The 21,315-nt window shown below is 38.0% G+C and overlaps 1 protein-coding gene across 7 annotated transcripts in view; it reads right to left on the reverse strand.

The window, feature by feature from the left end:
• LOC134475050 (zinc finger protein 345-like) overlaps positions 1–21,315 on the reverse strand; it is an 84,259-nt gene that overhangs the window by 34,701 nt on the left and 28,243 nt on the right. For 2 of the 7 annotated variants that reach the window (XR_010046015.1, XM_063244418.1), the window contains exons 3-4: positions 4,417–4,543; positions 4,157–4,217 (exon numbers count right to left, since the gene is read on the reverse strand). Coding sequence is in view for 4 of the 7 variants with exons in the window: in XM_063244419.1 (XP_063100489.1) it covers positions 2,533–2,609; positions 4,157–4,217; positions 4,417–4,543; positions 14,337–14,339 (268 nt within the window). In the remaining 3 variants the exon portion in view is untranslated. Of the gene's footprint in view, positions 1–2,532; positions 2,610–4,156; positions 4,218–4,416; positions 4,544–14,336; positions 17,115–21,315 lie in introns of all 7 variants that reach the window. The other 5 variants (XM_063244416.1, XM_063244415.1, XM_063244419.1 and 2 more) reach the window with 4 other exon arrangements.

Here is a 21,315-nt window from a genome sequence, read left to right on the forward strand (position 1 = left end):
TCAATGCATGTGAAGATGGGAACAAATATTTTGAAGAAAACTAGAGACAGTAAGATAGAAAATGAACATCTCAGTGGACTTGATGTGAAACCTGTGTTTCCTTAACTTATTTCCTTGTGAACTGTTCTGTTTTGTCATGTTTAGTCTTACCATCTTTAAGATAAAAAACAAGTCTGTACAACAGATAAGCATATTAATAAGTTCCTGTTGGATCATGGAGGTGAACTGTTCACAGTGTCATTATTTGAATATCACTTTGTATGCTTTAATTTTGTGACTTGAACAATTACTTCTAAGATAACAATATGTAACTAATCAACTAGTGATTTCTTATTGTTTATTTTTCAGAACTTCTGTATTATTTCTACACTTTTGGTTTTTTTTTCTTTAAATAAAAATAATTCATCAAAAATATAAAAATTAAGTTTTAAAGACAAAATATTAAGTACATAGACACTATTCATACTTGAAAGTGAAAAGCCCATTTCAGTTTACCATGTTTAATTACAAGATGCCATGCTGAAGCACACAGACACTTTAAAAAATCTAAAGAGGTATAAGTGATTAACTGAAAACCATAAAAAATATGTACTTGAGTAGAGCTCCACTTCAGATTTGTCATTTCTGGAAAATTTGTGAAGAAATATTGACATCAAACTTCTGTATTGATTATTTCTTCAGGTCTATTTGGAATTTTTAAACTAAACTTAGATCTAAACTGTCTGAAGAGTGCTGCTTTTTCTATGTATTTAACAACAAAAATGGATTGCCGTATTTCTCACGTTGTTAATACACATAGGATCCAGTGAGCTCTTTCAGATATGCAGCAATGATCATGTGTGCTGAGATAAATACATAACACATAGGATTTATCTCTTGTGTGAATTTCTTCACATATTTTACTTACAACCTGGCTGCTGAAAGTGTCTCCACTAGCTTATGTAGACAGTGGTTCTACTGAGTGTGAATTGTTTCATGTGTTTTGCAATAACTGTGTGTGGTAAAAGCTTTGCCACATTGTTATATGCATAGGGTTTCTCACCAGTGTGGAGTCATTGATGTATTTTACAAAATCCATGTGTGGTGAAAGCTTTCCCACATTCTTCACATAAACAGGGTTTCTCAACAGTGTAAATTTTTTCATGTATTGGACAATGAGCATTCCTGCTGAAACCGTTCCCACATTCCTTACATATATAAGTTTTCTTCCCAGTGTGAAGTTTTTCATGCATTATGCAATATGTACTTGTGCTCAAAAAATTCATGATGCTTACATGCACTGTTTTTTTCTTGAGTGTGAACTTTCATGTTGCTTACAACTTCCCTGTTGGGTAAAAGCTTTCCCACACTGCTTACATATATAGGGTTTCTCGCCAGTGTGAATTCTTTCATGTTGCTTACAATGTCCATGTGTGGTAAAACCTTTCCCACATTGCTTACATACATAGGGTTTCTCTCCAGTGTGAATTCTTTCATGTTTCTTAAAATATCCCTGTGTGTTAAAAGCTTTCCCACATTGCCTACATACATAGGGTTTCTCTCCAGTGTGAATTCTTTCATGTATTTTACAATTTCCCCGTGTGTTAAAAGCTTTACCACATTGCTTACATACATATGGTTTCACTCCAGTGTGAATTATTTCATGTGCCTTACAATGCCCATGTGTGGTAAAAGCTTTCCCACATTGCTTACATACATAGGGTTTCTCTCCTGTGTGAATTCTTTCATGTTGCTTAAAATACCCCCGTGTGTTAAAAGCTTTCCAACATTGCCTACATACATATGGTTTCACTCCAGTGTGAATTATTTCATGTGCCTTAAAATGTTCATGTGTGCTAAAAGCTTTCCCACATTGCTTACATACATAAAGTTTCTCTCTAGTGTGAATTCTTACATGAACCTTACAATGTGCACGTGTTTTAAAAGCTTTCCCACATTGCTCACATACATATGGTTTCTCGCCAGTGTGAATTCTTTCATGTTGCTTACAATTTCCATGTCGGGTAAAACGTTTCCCACATTGCTTACATACATAGGGTTTCTCTCCAGTGTGAATTCTTTCATGATTCTTAAAATCTCCCTGTGTGTAAAAAGCTTTCCCACATTGCTTACATACATAAGGTTTCTCTCCAGTGTGAAATCTTTCATGTTTTTCACAATCTGCATGTTTGTTAAAAGCTTTCCCACACTGCTTACATACATATGGTTTCTCTCCAGTGTGAATTCTTTCATGTGTTTTACAATTTCCCCGTGTGTTAAAAGCTTTACCACATTGCTTACATATATATGGTTTCACTCCAGTGTGAATTATTTCATGTGCCTTACAATGTCCATGTGTGGTAAAAGCTTTCCCACATTGCTTACATACATAGGGTTTCTCTCCAGTGTGAATTCTTTCATGTTGCTTACAATGTCCAGATTTGGTGAAACCTTTTCCACATTGTTGACATATATAGGGTTTCCCTCCACTGCAATATTTTTCATGGATCTGAACATTGTGGTGTGTTTCTGCTTCTTTCACATTCACATTACCTTCTGCAGTACAAAGGAATACTTCTCTACACTGATTCCAAGATGTATGTCCACAGGATTTCCCTAGCTTTTCATTTCTGTTAAAAAAAAATACCACATATAGGATTGATAACTATATTACTAAGTTTTTATGGGAGAGTTGAACAAAACTGTTTGCAGTCTTGCTGTTTGAATCCCACTTCATATGTTTCACTTTTGTATTTCATTAACTATTTCTATGAGCAGCATATGTAATCACTGTCTTTAGATTTCTTACTGATTATTTTCATTTTGAAAGCAGTATCATTTCTACTTACTTTGTTCTTTTTTACTCTTTCTTTACATTAAATAAAAAAATAAGAAACATTCACAGTGAAATGGGTCTCAGTTTAATGACTGCATTAATATCAAGTTTTGTTTTTAATGCCTGCTAAGAAATTCGGACCATGAAATAACAGAATGGCCTTGTAAGACATGTTGAAACCAACCATTCCCAAAAGAATAATACACATGTAGAAATCTTAAAATTTGGTACCTTTTCAAATGCAGAATCTTTAGCTTCACTTTGGGCAAGGGTACATATGTGTATCACATACAGATCATTCTGATATGTTTCCCCATCACAATCTCCCTTCTGTGCTTAACCTGTAGTTCCCTTTTCCATATGGTCAGTCTTACCTTTCTGTATTAACTTTCTTTCATTTCATTCCACAATTTATATTTTGGTTTCTCATCTAAAAGAAATCCTGTGACCTTTTAGGTTTTATAGCTGAGCTATTTCACCGAATTGATGGGAGAAAGCACCACCTATTTCTTATGGCAAATGACATTATATTATTTATTTTTTGACATTATATAACACATTTTTTTTCTTTTCCATGTTGGGAATGAACAAAAGCTATTAGCATAAAATCTATAACTTTTTAAATCTGTTTTAAGACATTTTCACTGATCATTAAGCTGTGATGTTTGAACTTGAATTTGCCATTCTGCAAAATCTGATTCCTAGTGTGCTGGATTTACAAGAATGCACAATCACAGAGACTCTATTAACATTTTCCTTCTCCACAAATCCAGTGATAGATAGCTAAGCTTCTTCAAGGCCTGATCTATTATAACTTGATCTGCTTTGTATATGAGCAAGCATGTATCAGTATTTTATGTGGATTTTGAATTTTTAAAAATATATCCAGGACAAGTATGAGGGGATCAATTTCTAGAGACAACTGCACACTGATATTCAGAACGAGTGCACTTAACATTCCACCAGCCTTCTAAGAATTTTAGTCAGAATGGCTGATTCTTTAGAGCATGGCTTGGAAACACAAGCACTCTGTTTTATTTCAAATTCTATTGTAATCTTAATAATTTTTAGATAATGCATGTATTGTATTCACATGCATATATGGGTAGAAAAACTGAAGGGAGAATGTCATAACTCAAAGTGTATGCCTTTCGTACACATCTATATGCAATGACATACATTTTTATGATTTAATCCACTCATTATACATACCCTAGCTTATATGTCTTCGGAGAATATTACTGACAATAAATTGAATGGTGCCTCATTTCTTTGGCGGCATTTTTCTGCTGACTCACTAATTACTCAGGAACATTCCTTCTCCTTATGAGCGCGAATTACCTTAAGTATCTCCAGTAAATTTTGCATTCTTTTTCAGCTTCCTGGATATCCACAAGTCCTCCTGAATTGTAGACATACAAATACCAGCACCCATTAGAATAATATACACAAATTAATAGATTTTGTTTAGAGTTATGATTTAATGTGCCCAGGTCTGAGCTATTTTTAAAAATATTTTCACATTGTTTTTAATGAAACAGCACTGATGAGCGACATACAATATTCTGACAGCATGAATGACAAAAGTATTTTGTCCTTACCTATTGCAGTCATGTTCCTAAAGGTTTCACCCATCACATCTCTGTAGAGGTTCTTTTGGGATAGACTCAGCAAAGTCCACTCCTCATTGCTGAAATTCACAACCACATCCTCCAAGGTCACCACCTCCTAAAGCATCATACATATATTTCTCACACAAAGGTTGAGACACCAGGTTTTGGGAAATCTTATATTCTCTCCTACAAATTTGAATCAAAAGCAAAGTGTGGTGGTATATATCTATAATTCCAGCACTCAAAATGCTGAGGCAGGATGGTTTCAGTGAGTTCAGGGCAATTCTAGGCTCCACAGGATATTCAAATCTAGCTGATATACATACAGAAAGCTTGTCTCAATAAAACAAAACAAAAGTAAACAAATACAACCAAACAAAACAGCTGAATGAAGACTGATTTCTTCAAATTTAAATCCATGTCTTGGTCATTAATTTTGTGTATATGCACATTTTTGAAGACAGCAAATTTGATGATAGATTGCAACTCACTGCTAATGTAAGAGTGAAATAGGAGCACTGATTCTTGTGCTGAGTCACTGCAATAGTCCCTGTGTTCTGTCTCTAATGCAGAGCTCACAGTGAGAAGCCTGCAGGACCAGCATCCACAAAGCACAGAAGCAGATAAATATCCCATCAATCAAATGGGAATCCAAACAAGCACCTCCCTTCCCTGGTACGTGGTGATGATGTGCCAGACTGTGGCCTATCCAGGGGGAAACCAGCAGCAGCTCCTGAGATCCATGCCATGCTGCAATTTAGGACACTTGGAAGGCAAGCAAGCACCACTTCTCCCTGGTAAGCGGTGGCGGTCTCGCAGAATGTGGCCCTTCCAGGGGGAGAATCAGCAGCAGCTCCTGAGATCCACGCCAAGTGGGAACTTAGGACGCTGTGAAACCAAACAACTGGCCTGTCTCCCTACTAAGCAATAGTGAACCTACTGATGCATGGCCTAGAATCAAACATCCCACTTCCCTACCCCTCTTCTCCTGTCAACCCCCATTAGCAAATGGGAACCAGAAATCTGAGCGTCTCCTGGGAAGCAGACCATAAAAAATAAGGGGGCCTTCCTTGTACTATCTCTTTGGAGGCAAATATTTTTATTACTGTTTTGCTCTATTCTGATTAATGGTATTGCTCTATTCAATATTCTGTTTTGATAAGTACTATAATGTTCTGTATTTCATCTCATTTTGATATATGTGTTTGAAAGAACAACTATTGGGGCTGGGGATTTAGCTCAGCGGCATAAGCACCTGCCTTGCAAGAAGACAGTCGTGGGTTCGATCCCCGGTACTGATAAAAAGGAAAAAGACAAAAAAAAAAACTATTATAAAGATAATAAAGTATACTGTGATACCTATTACTGTTATCGCAGTAACCAGTTGTGAAGTTGTGTACCATTTTCACTGTATGATCTTAGTTGGCCTTATTCTGCCTTGTTCTGTTGTATTTTACCACTTTCAAAATTAACAAAAAGAAAAAAAATCTCATCAATCACTTTGATAGGCTATAGATAATGTCTCTTCAAATCTCATTTAGGCCAGTGAATACTTTGTTCTTAATATACTTCAACAGCATTTTGAAACATGAATTTGGTTTCATAGAACAAAACATAAATAACATCCAATATGGTACACAAATAATAACTCAAATGTTAGTGAAAAATGCTGTTTGTAAAAAATAAGTATATAAAAGGGAATGAGGCCCAAGCTGTAATTTATAGCTCACTGTCACGAAGCGTTCACTTTCAATTCACATATAAGAAATATGTCCTGTGAGGCTGGTGAAGGACTTCTTCCTTGAATTTGGGGCTATCCTAAGTTACAGAGCTGTCTAACATAGAGAAACCCTGACTGTGACACCCCACAGACAAAGTGAAACTTGAAAAGAGACTGCATAAGACACCTTTGGTTTGTTTTTAAAAATTATAGCCATACAATATGGAAAAATTCCAAAAATATTCACACTTTATGAGAAACAATGTGGATATCTGCCATACAACAAAGAAAACACTTTCATAGTTGGGTATTTAGCTCAGTGGCATGAACGCCTGCCTGGAAAGCATAGGTCATGAGTTCGATCCTTGGTACAAAAAAAGATCCACATTTTACCTTCATGACACTGGGGCATAATTAGACATAATCCAAGTTAGATCTCAAGTATGGAACAGAAAATTCATGGGTTTACAAGGATGTGAAACACTAATTGTTGCCAGAGCTGGTTTTGATCACCTCAAGGAAGCAATCAGAACCCAACTTTAACTTCACACTTACTCTAAGAACTACCTGAATTTCAGTGAAGACCCTCTCTGTTGTATGCCCTGCTATTGGCTTCCTGCATTCTGTCAGTCACTTGTACATCCTTTCCACGCTACTCTGATCCATCCTCTGCAGGAAACCCTTAATGCCTAACTATTGATATCACTGCAAAATTTAGAGCTTGTCCTTTACACCACTTAGTAAATTCCATTGCAGAGCATTTCCATATTTAACTGTCTGTGAACAACCAAGCCACTAAATCAGCTCTTAATTCAGAGATGACGCACCTATTCCTTTCCACTCAGAAGGATATCACGTGTATATGTCCATGCACATGCCTAAATTTCACCATTTTTTGATGAGAATTTAACAGGTAACCCTTTCAGGAATTTGTCCTTCACAAATTTTTACCCTGTCCTTGATAACACTTTCATATTTGCTTCATTTTTCTCAGACTTCAAAACCCTATGGCTGTTCTCACAAACCTAGTCTGGGAGCAGGAATGCCACATAAATAACTAAGTATGTTCAGAAATTATTTTGCACTGATCCGTATAATACACAAGAGTTCATCACTTGTTTGGGAAGCCTTTTTCCACTGAGGCACACTACTACACATCTCTGAATTCTCAGGACCTTTGCCACTACCTGTCATGAGGATGGAAATATGAGAACATATTATAAATTGAGGAGATCACTACAAATACAAAAAAACCCAAGTTTAAGTTGAGCCATTGTGGCTATGAGGCCCTGCATTACAGATATTACTAAACTTTGGACATTCCAGATCTGTGACTCTGAGGAAAGAGAGCAGAGACCTAGCTCATTACTGCTCTACAAGCTACAAAAAGTATCATAGTCAGGGTCTTCTCAAGCTCCTTCCAATGCCTAAGATTGTGGAGTTACGAGGCCAGCAGTGAATTTCAAAGATGATACTTGAGTCTGCTGCTGTCATAGTGAAGCCAGGGTTCTGGGGACCCCAAATCACCCTTGCCAACAGCAAGAGGCAAAAGGGACAGTGAATGACCCATGGACAATGCTGGAGGACCTCAGGAGCTGAAGCTAACTAAATACCTGAGGCTCCAGACACCGGAATTACTTCTAAATACTTGTAACTGGTTTCACCCAATCCACCCTATCTCTGGCCTCCCATCCACAACCTCGCCATTCCATGGCTCCAGGATCTCTCAGGTTCTTTGCTAATCAGGCCACAGGACATCAAAAGTACTAAATGAGATGCAGCAAGCGTTTTGCTACCAGTATCCTACTCAGAAAAGGTAAATCATGCTGAGACACTGGAAGAGACAAAAGTCACAGCCAGCAATGGCCTGAAAATTGGACACTTCATATAGCCTGCCCCTTCATCACTGATTGACTCCTGCTCTACTGCTCTCCTTCTGAGTCAAGAATCAACAGGGAAAGGAACCCCTCCCTGCAAGAGAGGATCTCAAAAGATAGACTGTAGAGCAGGGACTTCTGGAGCTGCCATTCTTCTACAGTGGTGAACTCAGCTCGACCAGAGGAGTGTTTGTACTGAAGAGCTTTACCTCAGTCTTATAATTTTCAAATCCATTTTATTTCAATGAAAAAAGAACACATCAACTAAAATTAAATTTCAAAACATGTCAATCGGGGGTAACACTTGACTATACATTGCACACTGTAATCCCCAGATCATTCACCCAGAGCACAAGACATCTGTAATCAATTATCCAAACAGTACTGTTACAGGCACCTAAGTTAGTTAAATAGTATTGGCATAAGGCAGGGCTAGGTCCTCCAAGGAGTCCATGCAGGAGACCAGATACCATGCAACTATGGGGAAGACTGACACGTCATGCTATGGGCCAAGTATCAAGACAAATGATAAGCAAATTCATCCATATCCTAAAGACTGATATTCTAAATAGTGCCTTAGCACTCTGAGGAGGTCAGGAGTCACCATTCAAAGAAAAGTATGCTTATTCTAAGGACTGACATTTTAAATATCTCCTATCATCCTGATGAACTCAGGTGTCACCCTCCCATAACCCTAAGGGAAAAGTCACAGCTGCCTAAGAATGCCTGCTTCCTATGTGACTCCCTTCCCCTTTGTTCCCAATTTAATCAACTTTTACATGAACTTATAATCTTATTGGCTACCATAGCTCTGTCCCATCTTATGCCCATCTGCATTGTGAGTTCCGATTTTTCCCCACCTTAAACTCAGCTTACTACATGATTTTACTCTACAAAGTTCCCTAGAAAGACAGTGTTTGGCATCCCGCTCAGGACCCCTTCTCTCTCTCAGGTGGCTTTCTTTCTCTCAAGAAGTATATTGTGCTCTTAATTTCTGTTGTTCCTAAAATTCATTCTTTCACTTTAGAGAACCCAAACTCATACCACACCTAGAAGGTCAGGAATTTCATTCCACTATATCAGGGTATGGTTGCCTCTATTTCTAATTAAATCAGCTGCCTGTAAATTTAAGAATTGTTTATCAATTTGACTTGGAGTAACTGTAGCAAATAAAATGTTCTTAATGAATATATGGATATATATCATTAAAATGAAAAAACGATTACCACAGTTTTTCTACCTAGCACCAGCCAACATTTTCAACTTTCAAGTATGTGGGAAAACAAAAAATAAAACCAACTCAGAAAATAGCAATCCTATAAGGGACAGTATATCATTCACTGTAATACCCATGTTATTGGCAGGTATTTCATAGGTCACAAAAGAAACATTGAGCCTATTAAATACCAAGTATCAGTTTCAATAAATGTGCTCATAGCACTGCATCGTTGACAATTGTGATTTTTTTTTCTGTATGAGGGATTGAACTCGTGACCTTGTGCTCTCCAGGAAGCTCCTTGTATCCTTGAGTTCAATCTCCAGACCCAACTACTTTAGATCTAAATATGACTATTAACAATGTTTAATTTGCCATTGACATATTTAGTTATAAATTTTGTAAATATTAATTTTCACAAATGAAATTATTTTCTTTCCTTGCAGTTTAAATTACTTTTTTTTTTTAGGTACCGGGCATCAAAGCTACAACCTAGCACTATCCAGGCAGGTGTTTCTGCCTCCGAAGATAAATCCCTGGCCTGTATTAATGAATATTTCACTTTATTCATTCAAATAGAACTGTGATTTTAGCAAAGGATATCAATGTAGAGAGAAATTGATATACAATGAGAGAGGAACTGGAACCTCAAATAGTTAATGCAAAAAACTAAGTACAACAATCACTGCTACAGGCACAGCTGAAGAAAGCCAGACCTGAAGGTGAAGATGAAGTGACCAGGTCTACATGGTCCTGAAGAGAAAAACAACAGTTTGCAATGTACTACAGTTACCACCACCTCCTCCAGGAAGTTCAGATGGGCATCAATTACCATACTCAATGACCAGAACACCTGGACTATTGTTCCCACAAAATGCCTTGGCTCTTTCCACAGACCTTTTCTGGCTGACTTGTTCCCCTGTTGAATATTATTAGTTAAGCAGCTATAAGCTTATAGGTTGATTGTAGTCTGAGACCCACACTGTACTCACATTGTGACTTTCCTGTATAAATGACCCCTGAGAATAGGTCTGGGCCAAAAACCCAAAGACCACTCCTGAAAAATCAGGGCCATTCTTCTTTCTTTGTTTCTAAGAAAATTTTTGAACTTCTTTTGGTTTATGACTTCATTTCTCAATGTTGTGAGCCATTAAACTTGCTGCATTTGATATCAAACAGGGCAGGATTATATTTCTCTTATTTCAATTTAAATATGAAATGTCTGCTAAAGGCCATGTTCCAAAGCCAGAATTTCAAGCTGCTTGTTTGCCCTGAGTTTAACATTTCCATGAGCTTTTAGAAGTCCTCAGTCTAGTGAACTGCAAATGTATTGGAGGAAGGAGGTCACTGTTGTCCTGTAGCACAATAGGTGCCATTCCTAAGTCAGTGTTAGTCCCTGCCTCCTGGATGCCACTACATGGACTTCTTTCCTCTGCAACATCATTCAATAATTCCCATTTTTCATAACTCAAATTTCACTCAGCTCTATTATTGTTCGTTTTTAATAATTTTTCTGTCTACTGGGTTTTTTTTTTTTTTTCATTTTAGTTTTTGATTTAAAGACATAGTCTCACTTTGGAGTTTGGGAAGCCTTGCACTCACAATGTAGGTTAGGTGTCTTTGAATATATGGCCATTCTCCTGTTTCAGTTTCTTCATTGCTGGGGAAAAGAGGTGGGCATTATAGCACATGATGTTTGTCTTTTTTCTCTTATCATTTTCACTACTATTCTTTCATTTCAGGGGCACTGTTATTTAATCCTGAGGTTTGCTTGTGTCAGTAAGGTTTCTGCAGCTTGAGCTGATTTTGTGAACAATAATATAGGAAGCCAAGCAACCCAATTGAGAAATGTGGAATTTCATTAGCTGCTCTCAGCACCACTTGTATACAGAACCCCCACCCCCATTTCAGGATCTAAACAAGAGGCTCTGAACTGGAAAGTTAGAGATGTTTTAAAAGATAGAATCACCAAAAGATAGTTGGAAATCATTTAGCTAGAATCTTATAATAATTTTTGGATAACAACTGTATTCTGCTTCTTTTGTTGAGCACGTTAATTTTTTTCTTTGGGTACAGCTCATTTTGCTTTTCTCCTGGGACTTATACCCTGAGTGATTTTCCATTTTTCTGAGTGAAATACAGGGCACTAGTTAAATGCAAAGCTCAAGATGGCATCTATTAAGCCAACCTACAACACAGCTAAGTTACAAGCCTCAATATTTTCTAGGGTACAAACACACAGATCTATAATCCCAGCACTCAAGAGGTTCAGACAGGAATGCTGCTTTGAGGTTAGGGCAATTTTGTGCTCCATAAATGGTTCAAATCTAGCTGATATACATAGAGAAAACTTTTCTCAATAAAACAAAACTAAACTACACAAATAAAACCAAACAAAACAGCTGAATGGAGAGTGATTTCTTCAAATTTTATTCCACATCTTGGGGATTAATTTTTGTATATATACATTTTTGATACAGCAAATTTGATGCTATATTGCAACTCACAGCTAACATACCAGCCAAACAGGAGCACTGATTCTTTTTTTTTTTTAAAGAGGAAAAAGAGAAAAACACAAAACAAAACAAAGCGGTGTAAGGGTACACCTAATACAGAACTACAAAAAAAAAAAAAAAACATAACAGTAAGAAATCACTTGTTAGTAGATTACATATTATCATCTTGAAAATAGTTGCTCAAATCACAGTATCAAAGAATACAAGGTGGACATTCAAACAGGGAGACTGCAAACAGCTGTGTTCAATGATCCAAAAACATTGATATAGTCAGCTATTTAACACCCCTAAACACACTTGCTGTTATACCCCTTAGAGCTCTTTTTCTTTTCTTTTTTCTTTTTTTTCCCTCTCTTGCACTGATTCTTATGGTGAGTCACCGCAAGAGTCCCTGTGCACTGCCTCCAAGGCAGAGCTCATAGTGAGAGCCTGCAGGACCAGCATCCATAAAGCACAGAGGCAGACAAATATCTCATGAATCACTTTGATGTACTAACAGTAATATCTCTTCAAATCTCATTTAGGCCACTGAGTCCTTTGCTCTTAATATGCTTAAGCAGTATCTTGATATTTAAATTTGGTTTCATAGAACAAAGCATAAATAACATCAAATATGATACATAAATAATAACTCAAATGTTCATGGAAAACTGATGTATGTTAAAAATGTATAAACAATGAAATCAGGTACAAGTTTCAAATTATAGCTCAGTGTCACCAAGTGATCACTCTCCATTCAGATATAAGAAATATATCTTGGGAGGCTGATGCAGGAGAACTTCCTTGAGTTTGGGGCGAGCATAAGTTACAGAGCTGTCTGAAATATAGAAACCCTGACTGAGACACCCCACAGACAATGTGAAACTTGAAAAGTAACTGCATACGACACCTTTGGTTTGCTTTAAAAATTATATCCATACAATATAGAAAAATTCCACAATATTCAACATTTCTGAGGAACAATGTTAATATCATACATAGTGTGCAGAAAACACTTTCAGAGTGGGGTATTTAGCTCAGCAGCATGAACACCTACCTAGCAAGCTTGAGATCATGAGTTCTATCCCTGTTACAAAAAAATTCAAATTTTGCCTTCATGACACTGGGTCATAATTAGAGATAATCAAAATTAGATCTCAAGTGAAGAACAAAGAATTCATGTGTTGACAAGGATGTAGAATACTGATTCTTACCAGAGCTAGTGTTTTTCACCTCAAGGAAGAAATCATAAACCAACTTTAACTTCATGCTTACCCTAGAACTACCTGACTTTCAGGGAAGACCCTCTCTGTTGTATGTCCTGCTATTGGCACTCTGCGTCCTGACAGTCACTTCCACATCCTTTCCACTCTCATCTGATCCACCCTAAGCAGAAAACCCTTCATGACTAAACTATTGATATCCCTGCACAATTTCAATTTATGGCATCTCCTTTACACCACTTAGTAAAGTCCACTGCAGAGCATTTCCATATTTCAAAAATGTATATGATCAACCAAGCTATTAAATCACCTCTTAATTCAGAGATGACACCCACATTCCTTTACATTCAGAAGGATATCACTTGTATATGTTCATGCAAATGACTACATTTAGGCATTTTTCAGTGAGAATTTAACAGGCAGCCTTTTCTGGAATTTGTCTTAGCAAGCACACTTTACCCTGCCCTTGATGACACTTTTATATCTGCTTCATTTTTCTCAAAATTTAAACCTCTATGGCTGTTCTCCCAAACATCGTCTATGAGCACATGTGTCACATAAAGTATGTTCAGAAATTCTTTGCATTGTTCTGTATAATACACAGCAGTTCGTCCGGTGTTTGGGAAGCCTTCCTCCACTGAGGCACATCACTACACGTCTTTGAATTTTCAGAACCTTTGCCTCCACCTTTCATGAGCATGGAAATATGAGAACATCGTATAAATTCAGGCGATCACAAAATACATAAATGCATAAGTTTAAGGAGAGCAGTTGTGGCTATCAGGTCCTGCAGCACAGACATTTATAAACTTCTGGCTTTCATATCTGTTGCTGACAGGAATGAGAGCAGAGACCTAGCTTATTACAGCTGCACCCAGCTTGAAAACACATCGCAATCAGGGTCTCCTCATGACCCGTCCTGGGCCCAGACTGTTGGAGGAGCAAGGGCAGCAGGCGATTTCAAAAATGGCATTGTGGCCTGGTGGTATCACAGTGATGACAGCATTCTAGGGACCCAGAACTGTCCTGGCGCCAGCGAGAGTTAAAAGGGACAGAGGATGACTCACTCTACCACTAGTGGACCTCAGGGTCTGAGGCTAAGCACACAGGCTCTAGACAGCACAGCTGCTTCTCAACACTTGTTTTTATTTTTTTTCCTTTTCTTTTTCTTTCTTTCTTTCTTCATTTATTTTATTTATGTATTTATTTATTTTGGTCTTTTTCCTTTTTATCGGTACAGGGGATCAAACTCATGTCTGCCTGCTTTCAAGGCAGGCGCTTATGCCGCTGAGCTAAACCCCCAGCCCCTTCTCACCACTTCTAACTGGTCTCAACCCGATTCCACCCCATTTCACTGCTCCCATCCCATAACATCACCATTGCGTAGTTTGGAGGTCTCCCAGGTTCTTTCTAAGCAGTCCACAGCGAATAGAAGCAAAAAATAGTGGTCTAGCAAACATTTAGTGTTCCCTTTTGTGCCCTGGCCTTGCAATTGACGCCATGACACCGGAAGACACCGCCTACCTTGGCCCGCCTGATTGGACAGTTTTTCAGCCAGCCTCTTCATCACTGATTGGCTCCTGCTCTCCTGCCTGCCTTCCCCACCAAGAATAATTGCAGAAAATAAAACACCCTGTAACTGTGGATCCCCAATGAAAGAAGGTGGAGGCTTCTGGAGCTGGCTGTTTTCTGGAATGTTGACCTCAGCACGTCTGATGGGTATTTGCACTGAAAGTCTTTACCTCAGTCCTTGGTTTTTCTCCCAAACCCATTTTATTTGAAAGTTAAAAAGTAAAAAAAGTGGTCCAGGGATTTAGCTTAAGCACCTGCCTGGCAAGCTAGAGGTCCTGCATTCCATCCAAGATCTGGCTACCACAAACTGCTGCTATAAACGTGGGTGCACATATATCACTGTGGTATGATAATTTTTATTCTTTTGAGTAGATACCCAGAAGGAGAATAGCTGAGTTGAGTGGGAACTGTAGACCTAGTTTGTGTGCAATCTCCACACTGATTTCCACAGTGGTTGCTTTACCACCAACAATGGAGAAGGGTTCCTTTTTCCCCCACAACCTCTCCAGCATTCGTTATTGCTTCAATTCTTGACAGTAGGCATTTTTTCTGGGGCAAGGTGACATATCAGTGTTATTTACTTTGCAATTCTTAAATGACGAGTGATGCAGAACATTATATCACATATTTATTTGCTGTTTCTATTTCTTCATCTGAGAACTGTGTATTTCACCTCAGATGCACATTTTTGGATTGGGTCTTTAAATCTGGGAAGACTGAAATTTTTTAGTTTTTCATGCTCTCAATAGTAATACTTTGTCTGAGGAACAGTTGGCAAACATTTTCTCTCACGTTGTGGGTTGTCTTTTCACTCTGTTAGTTATTTCTAGCTGTTAAAAAGTTTTTCAGTAGGGTGAGATTCTCACTTAATTCTCTTCGATTTTTGCTGTTCAAAAATCGAAGTTTTCTTCATAAAGACTTTGCTTACATGAATGTCTTCAAGAGTTTTACTTACTCTATCTTGCAGCAGATTTAATGTTTCTGTTTTAATATAAGATCTTTGATCTATTCTGATCTTAGCTTAATACACATTGAAAGATAATATTCAGAATGTATGGAGCCAGTTTTTCCAGCACCATTTATTAAAGAGACTGCTTTTCTTCCAATGACTCTGTTTGGCACCTTTGTCAAAGATAAGAGGGTTTAGTGGTCTGGGATTGTTTCCCCATCTTCTAATTTGTTCCTTTGATCTTTACATCTGGTTTTTGTTTGTTTTGTTTTTTGTCAGTACCACATCTTTTTTTTTTATCACAATACCTTTATAGTACAATTTCAAGTCAGGGATTTTGATGAACCCTATCTTTCCTTTGTTGCCCAGGATCACCTTTGCTACTCTAGGTCTCTTCTGGTTCCAGATGAATTTTAGGATTTATTTTGTGTAATTCTTTCAGATATGCTATGGGGTTTTGATTGGGATTGCACTAAATCTGTACAATAGCTTTGGAAGTATGGTCATTTTCACTATATTGAATTTCCCTACCCAAGACTATGGGATAGCTCTTCATTTTCAAATATCTTCTTCAATCTCCATTTTGAGAGTACTGTAGTTTACAATGTAGAGATCATTTACATCCTTTATTAGATTGATTCCTAAGTATTTCATTTCGTTGGATGCTATTGTAAAAGTTATTGTTTCCTTGATTTCTCTTTCCATGGGTTTTTTATTCTTGTTTATGAAGTCTATTGATTGTTGAGTGTTGCCTTTGTAACCAGCTATATTACTGAATTTGCTTCTTAAACTAGAAGTCTTTTGGTGGAATTTTTAGGGTCTTCTACGTAGAGTATCATGGCTTCTGCAAATAATGACATTTTAAGCTTTTCCTTTCCTATCTTTATTCCTTTTATTTCTTTCTCTTGTCTAATTGCTCCAGCTAGTTTCCAGGACTATACTGAATAAGAGTGGAGACAGTTGTCTCCACTTGTTTTGTTCCTGATTTTAGAGTGAAAGCTTTCAGTGTTTGTCCACTTAGTATGAGGATGACTGTTGGTTTGTAATAAAAGGCTTTTATCTTGAGATAAAGATCATCTCCCCAATTTTTGTAGGTTTTTTATTATGAATAGGTGATGCACTTTGTCAAAATCTTTTTCTGCATCTATTGAAGTGATCAAATGAGTTTTGCTTTTGGATTTGTCAATACGGTGTATTATATGTATGGATTTATGTAAGTTGAACCACCCCTGAGTACCACGGAATAATTCCAGTTGATCGTGATGTAAAACCTTCTTGATGATATTCTGCAGTCTGTTTGCCAGTATCTTATTGGGGATTTTTGCTTCAATGTTCACTAGGCAGAATGGTCTGTAATTCTCTTTCTTATTTGGATTGTTCTCTGGTTTTGGTATTAGATGTAATGCTTGCTTCCAGGAATGAACTGAGAAGTACAATTTCCCATTTGATTTCATTAAATTTTGAGAAGTGATGGTGTTAGGTCTTCTCTAAATTTCTTATTTATCCCTGCCATTTCATGGCTACCCTGCTTTCTTTCAAGGATCAGTGGACTCTTTGCATAATGGGCTGCAAATGTTTTCAGGATTCACGTTCAATCCTCCAGGAATAAATGTCCACTGATGTCAGAAAATATTCTGAGAAAAGGCCAGGGCAGGACACAACAGAACAGAGAGTTGGAAGTTTCTGTTAGAGGCATCAGACTTCATTTTCATGATTTTCATTCATTTCTATTAATTTTCCACCAAGAAACCCAGTATGTGAACACAAAAGGAGCACAGTTACCATGTATAGTGAAGACATTACATTTAAATGATAGTAATGGTCTGCAACAGTGTAAGGATGAAATAAAAGCAACCATCAGTACTCCAAGACAAGCTTGCTACTCATTCAGGCTCAAAAGAATGCTGAATTCTGAAAGTGATCATATTGCCAATCATGGGGGTGACAATTATTGCTGAAATGGAACCTAATCCCATTAAACATTTCCTTCTGGTGAGGCAGGGACACCCAAGGACTTGACACTCAAAGTTCCCCTTCCCGTATAGTTCCCTTGTCACTAATTGGCACTCAGCTCTTTGTTGTACTCTACTTTAAAAAAAAAAAAAAAAACATGGCCCCATGATGAAAAAACGCGGCAAGACCCCAAGATGACGAATGGGACAAGACATCTTTTTTAAAAGAAGCACTTTTATTTGCACTGTGTGCCCAGCGACACAGTGCAAATGGAATTTGCAAAGCTGTGCAACTGAGTTAGAGTTTTGACTGATTTTTATAGTTCATTTATGATTAGCTCATTGATCAGTAAGTACATAGTGATGAGAAACAGAAATAAGGTGGGCCTTTGTTCCCCTATGCTTGAGGACAGAGGCATTTCACAGTGGGTGGTTGGCCAATTCATAGCCCTTGGTCTGCCAATTTCAGGAACATTTGTCTCTCATAAAGGGAACAGTGGTTGGCACAGCATCATTTGTCTCTTACAAGGGGAACAAAATTTGACATAGGACACAGGTCACTAATGTGGGGGGGATGACGCATTACAGAACAGCAGAATGACATGGTCAGTTAATTTATACCTATGTGGTTGGTGCTTGATTACTAGGGCAATGAGCTCAGTAGAATGATAATATTACTAATAACTATCTTTTTAAGTAACTATTTTTGTTAATTATCTTTTAATCAATTATTTTAATTTTTAGCATCTCAGTATAACACTCTTCAGGATTTTAATACTCCTAGAAGTCATATAATCCCTAAAGCCTGGTGATCCATTTGTTAACACCTTTTGGCTTCAGAAATGTGTAGGAGATTACTATGATTGCTTCTATATGTATAAACTGCAGCCATGTGTGTTAGAACCCATGAACCAAATCTGGTCTCTGGATCCTTCTTTCAGGTTCTGAAACTGTTCTCTGGCTCCTTGATCTCATAAAAAACTTACTTTTTCCTTTTCACTTTTTTCCAAGATATTTATGCTTTGGAAACAGTCACAATCAAACAACCCTCATGGAAACCCTGAGATAAAGAATATATTTATATTAAATTCTATAAGTCAGGTATTTTGTACCTGTATAAAAGTAAAGAAATATATATCTAATATAATTCGGCTAGCTGTATGTTCTGAATAATCTTCCAAATGCATCAAATCATTCTTCAACTAATTATGTAAATGAGTTTTTAATCTATGTAAACCCTAATAGTTTTTTAGCATTTACCTGTTTCAGTTTGACTCCAGCAATTCTTTGGAGATCAAAACCACTTAATTTCCTGTACAATCCATTCTGTGCCAAGCAGGCATAACTGGCATCTGGTCAGGAATTCTTGGTAAAAAACAATGAACTGCTAGAAACACTGAGACTCATGTTTCATAGTACTTAGCAAGTTGATGGAGGCCTCCGTAATTATCTACCAATTTCACTTATAAGTACTGACTTATAAAAGTTATGCAGAATACTCACAATGATGTAAAGAGGTGTATAATCATGCCTTCTGAGAAATCACTATAATACCCCTCGATATGTTAAAAAGGTAGCATATGTTGATAAGTTAGCAATATATTTGTTGATAATAACACTTCCATCTACAGGTAAAGAAAATGTACATGCAACAAAATTTTCAGGAAACTTACAGCTGGAAGGTAAGTTTTTATTGGAGCCTATTCCTAAATACCTAGCCCCCAAAGAAGTACTCAGCAAAGGACCAAAAGAATGAGAAAAGTGGCATTGTGTTGAGGGCAACATGAAGAGTGAACTCTTCAGAACTCATAACTCTGCTAACCAGCCAGCAACCTGTCACTAGGCAGCCCATATTTAATCAGAACAAGCAAGGAAGTGAGTGGACAATGGTAAAAAGCTGAGCAGGGCCCTGGGAGAGGTTCAAGGAACCCACAGAGCAACAGATGATTCTAATTAAGAAAAATTATTCAGGAAGTCTAAGTGGCCTCAGCTGTGGCCTATCTTGTTCCTTGCGGTGTCTCCTCATTCTCAATTCAATCATGCCCAGGCCACACCACAGCCCTACACATGTATTCATCTTCAACCATTTCCAACAACTCTCTCTTATTTTGTTTTGTTGACTCCCAGGATGGGTGGCCAGCTTAAGGTGGGGAAGCATTGAGGAGAACTCCAATTTAAACTCATCATAGTCCATCAGTTCCTAACAGCAGTTATTTACCAGTATAGCCAGCAATTGTCAGAGGATGTTAGCAATCCTAGCTACCCCCTCAGCCAAGCTTTTACATTGCACTATATCGTCAGAGGCCAGACTCTTCTTCAGGATGTCCAAGGCTAAGCTAACATGAGACCTGCATTAACTACTGTCTTAGTTATTTTTTACTTGTTTCTGAGACAAAATACGTGAAGCCCAAGTTGAGAAAGGAAAGGTTTATTTCTTCATTTTTTGGAGGTTTCAGTCCACACTCAGTTGGCTCCAAGGCAGGTGTACATGGCTGGGCCACATTTCATGGCAGCAGCAAACAGCAAGCAGGAACCAGCAAAAAGCAAGACACACTTTTTTCCTGCCATTTTATTACATCCTGGCTCCACCCCTATGTGGGTGTAGCACTAACACCATCAATCCACATACTACACAATGAACCATCACAAATGCATAATGCAAACTCATGAAGCCTGGCGGACTCAGGCATAAACCATGACATTCAACCCCTGGCCCCCCATGACTCATGTATATCCATTATACAAAAGGCATTTAGTCCACTTCCAAGAGTTGACAACGTCCTATGTTTCAGCATTCCTGAACAGTCCAATTCCCAAGTCTCCTCCAAGATCTAAGGCAAACTCTTAACTGTAACCCCTGTACAAATCAAACAAGGTTAAATGTTTCCCAAATGCAAAGGCACAAGGTAAACATTACCATTCCAAAAGTTACAAGAATGGGAATATAAAGTACTGGAAACAAAAGAAGTCCAGCAGGGTGAACATTAAGTCCTAGAATTCCATGTTCAGCATCAGAAGCAATCTGGTTCCAAACTCCAAAAGGCTTGGGTAATTCCACCCCCATGGCATTTCCAGCAATTTTAACTCCAGCAGCTTTTCTCTTACATCTTCTCTGCTCTCTTTTTGCAGCTTCCCTTGAATCAACCACATTCTTGCCTTTTCCAAACATCTGCAGTCTCCACCGCACCTTTGGCCTCACCCTTACGTCTTCACAAATTGCCCTCTCAGGGGCACACCTTTTGGCCTCCCAGGCACTTTGCAATTGAGGTGGATGCCATCTTGCCTCAGAATTTGTGCATTTTCCTTGCACCTAAAATCAGCACCTTGTGGATGCCACCAAGGTTTGCTGCTGACTGGAGCAGTACCTACACTTTTATGCCTATTGGCTATAGGGGTTAGTTGACTGGATTGCAGTGCTCTGTTCACATGATTGTGAGGAAAAGCTTCTCAAAGGGGCCACCATTCTGGAACCTCAAGTGGCTTCTGTTGCCATTCTAGAACATGGCACTCTGCAGCTTTTCCCTCTGAGCAAATTCTTTCACTTTTGCAGTGAGGTTGCACAGGGTGGGGACCCCCTTCCTATGATGCCCTGGGCCATCTTTCTTATCTCTCTGTTTCTCCTCAGGAATCAAAATCTCAACTCTGTCTTTGCAATCCACAGTCTTCCTGGAATTTTCCTTCTGGCCAAACTCACAGCATTGTACACTATCCTGCTGATCTCTTTGCTTTAGATATGCAACATAAATCTGGTTAAAAGCCCCCAACAATAGCCATGCCACAGCCTCAAGGTTTGATTGCTTTTTAATTTTTTTTCAAATTAATCAGTCCATTGCCCTTTGTCTCAGTCTCAGCAAAGTCTCTGGGCAGTAGCAAAATGCAGACA

The sequence above is a fragment of the Cavia porcellus genome, unplaced genomic scaffold (assembly GCF_034190915.1).
Source record: "Cavia porcellus strain 051 isolate PalLab524CR breed Dunkin Hartley unplaced genomic scaffold, mCavPor4.1 scaffold_50, whole genome shotgun sequence".
NCBI classification, from domain to species: domain Eukaryota; kingdom Metazoa; phylum Chordata; class Mammalia; order Rodentia; family Caviidae; genus Cavia; species Cavia porcellus.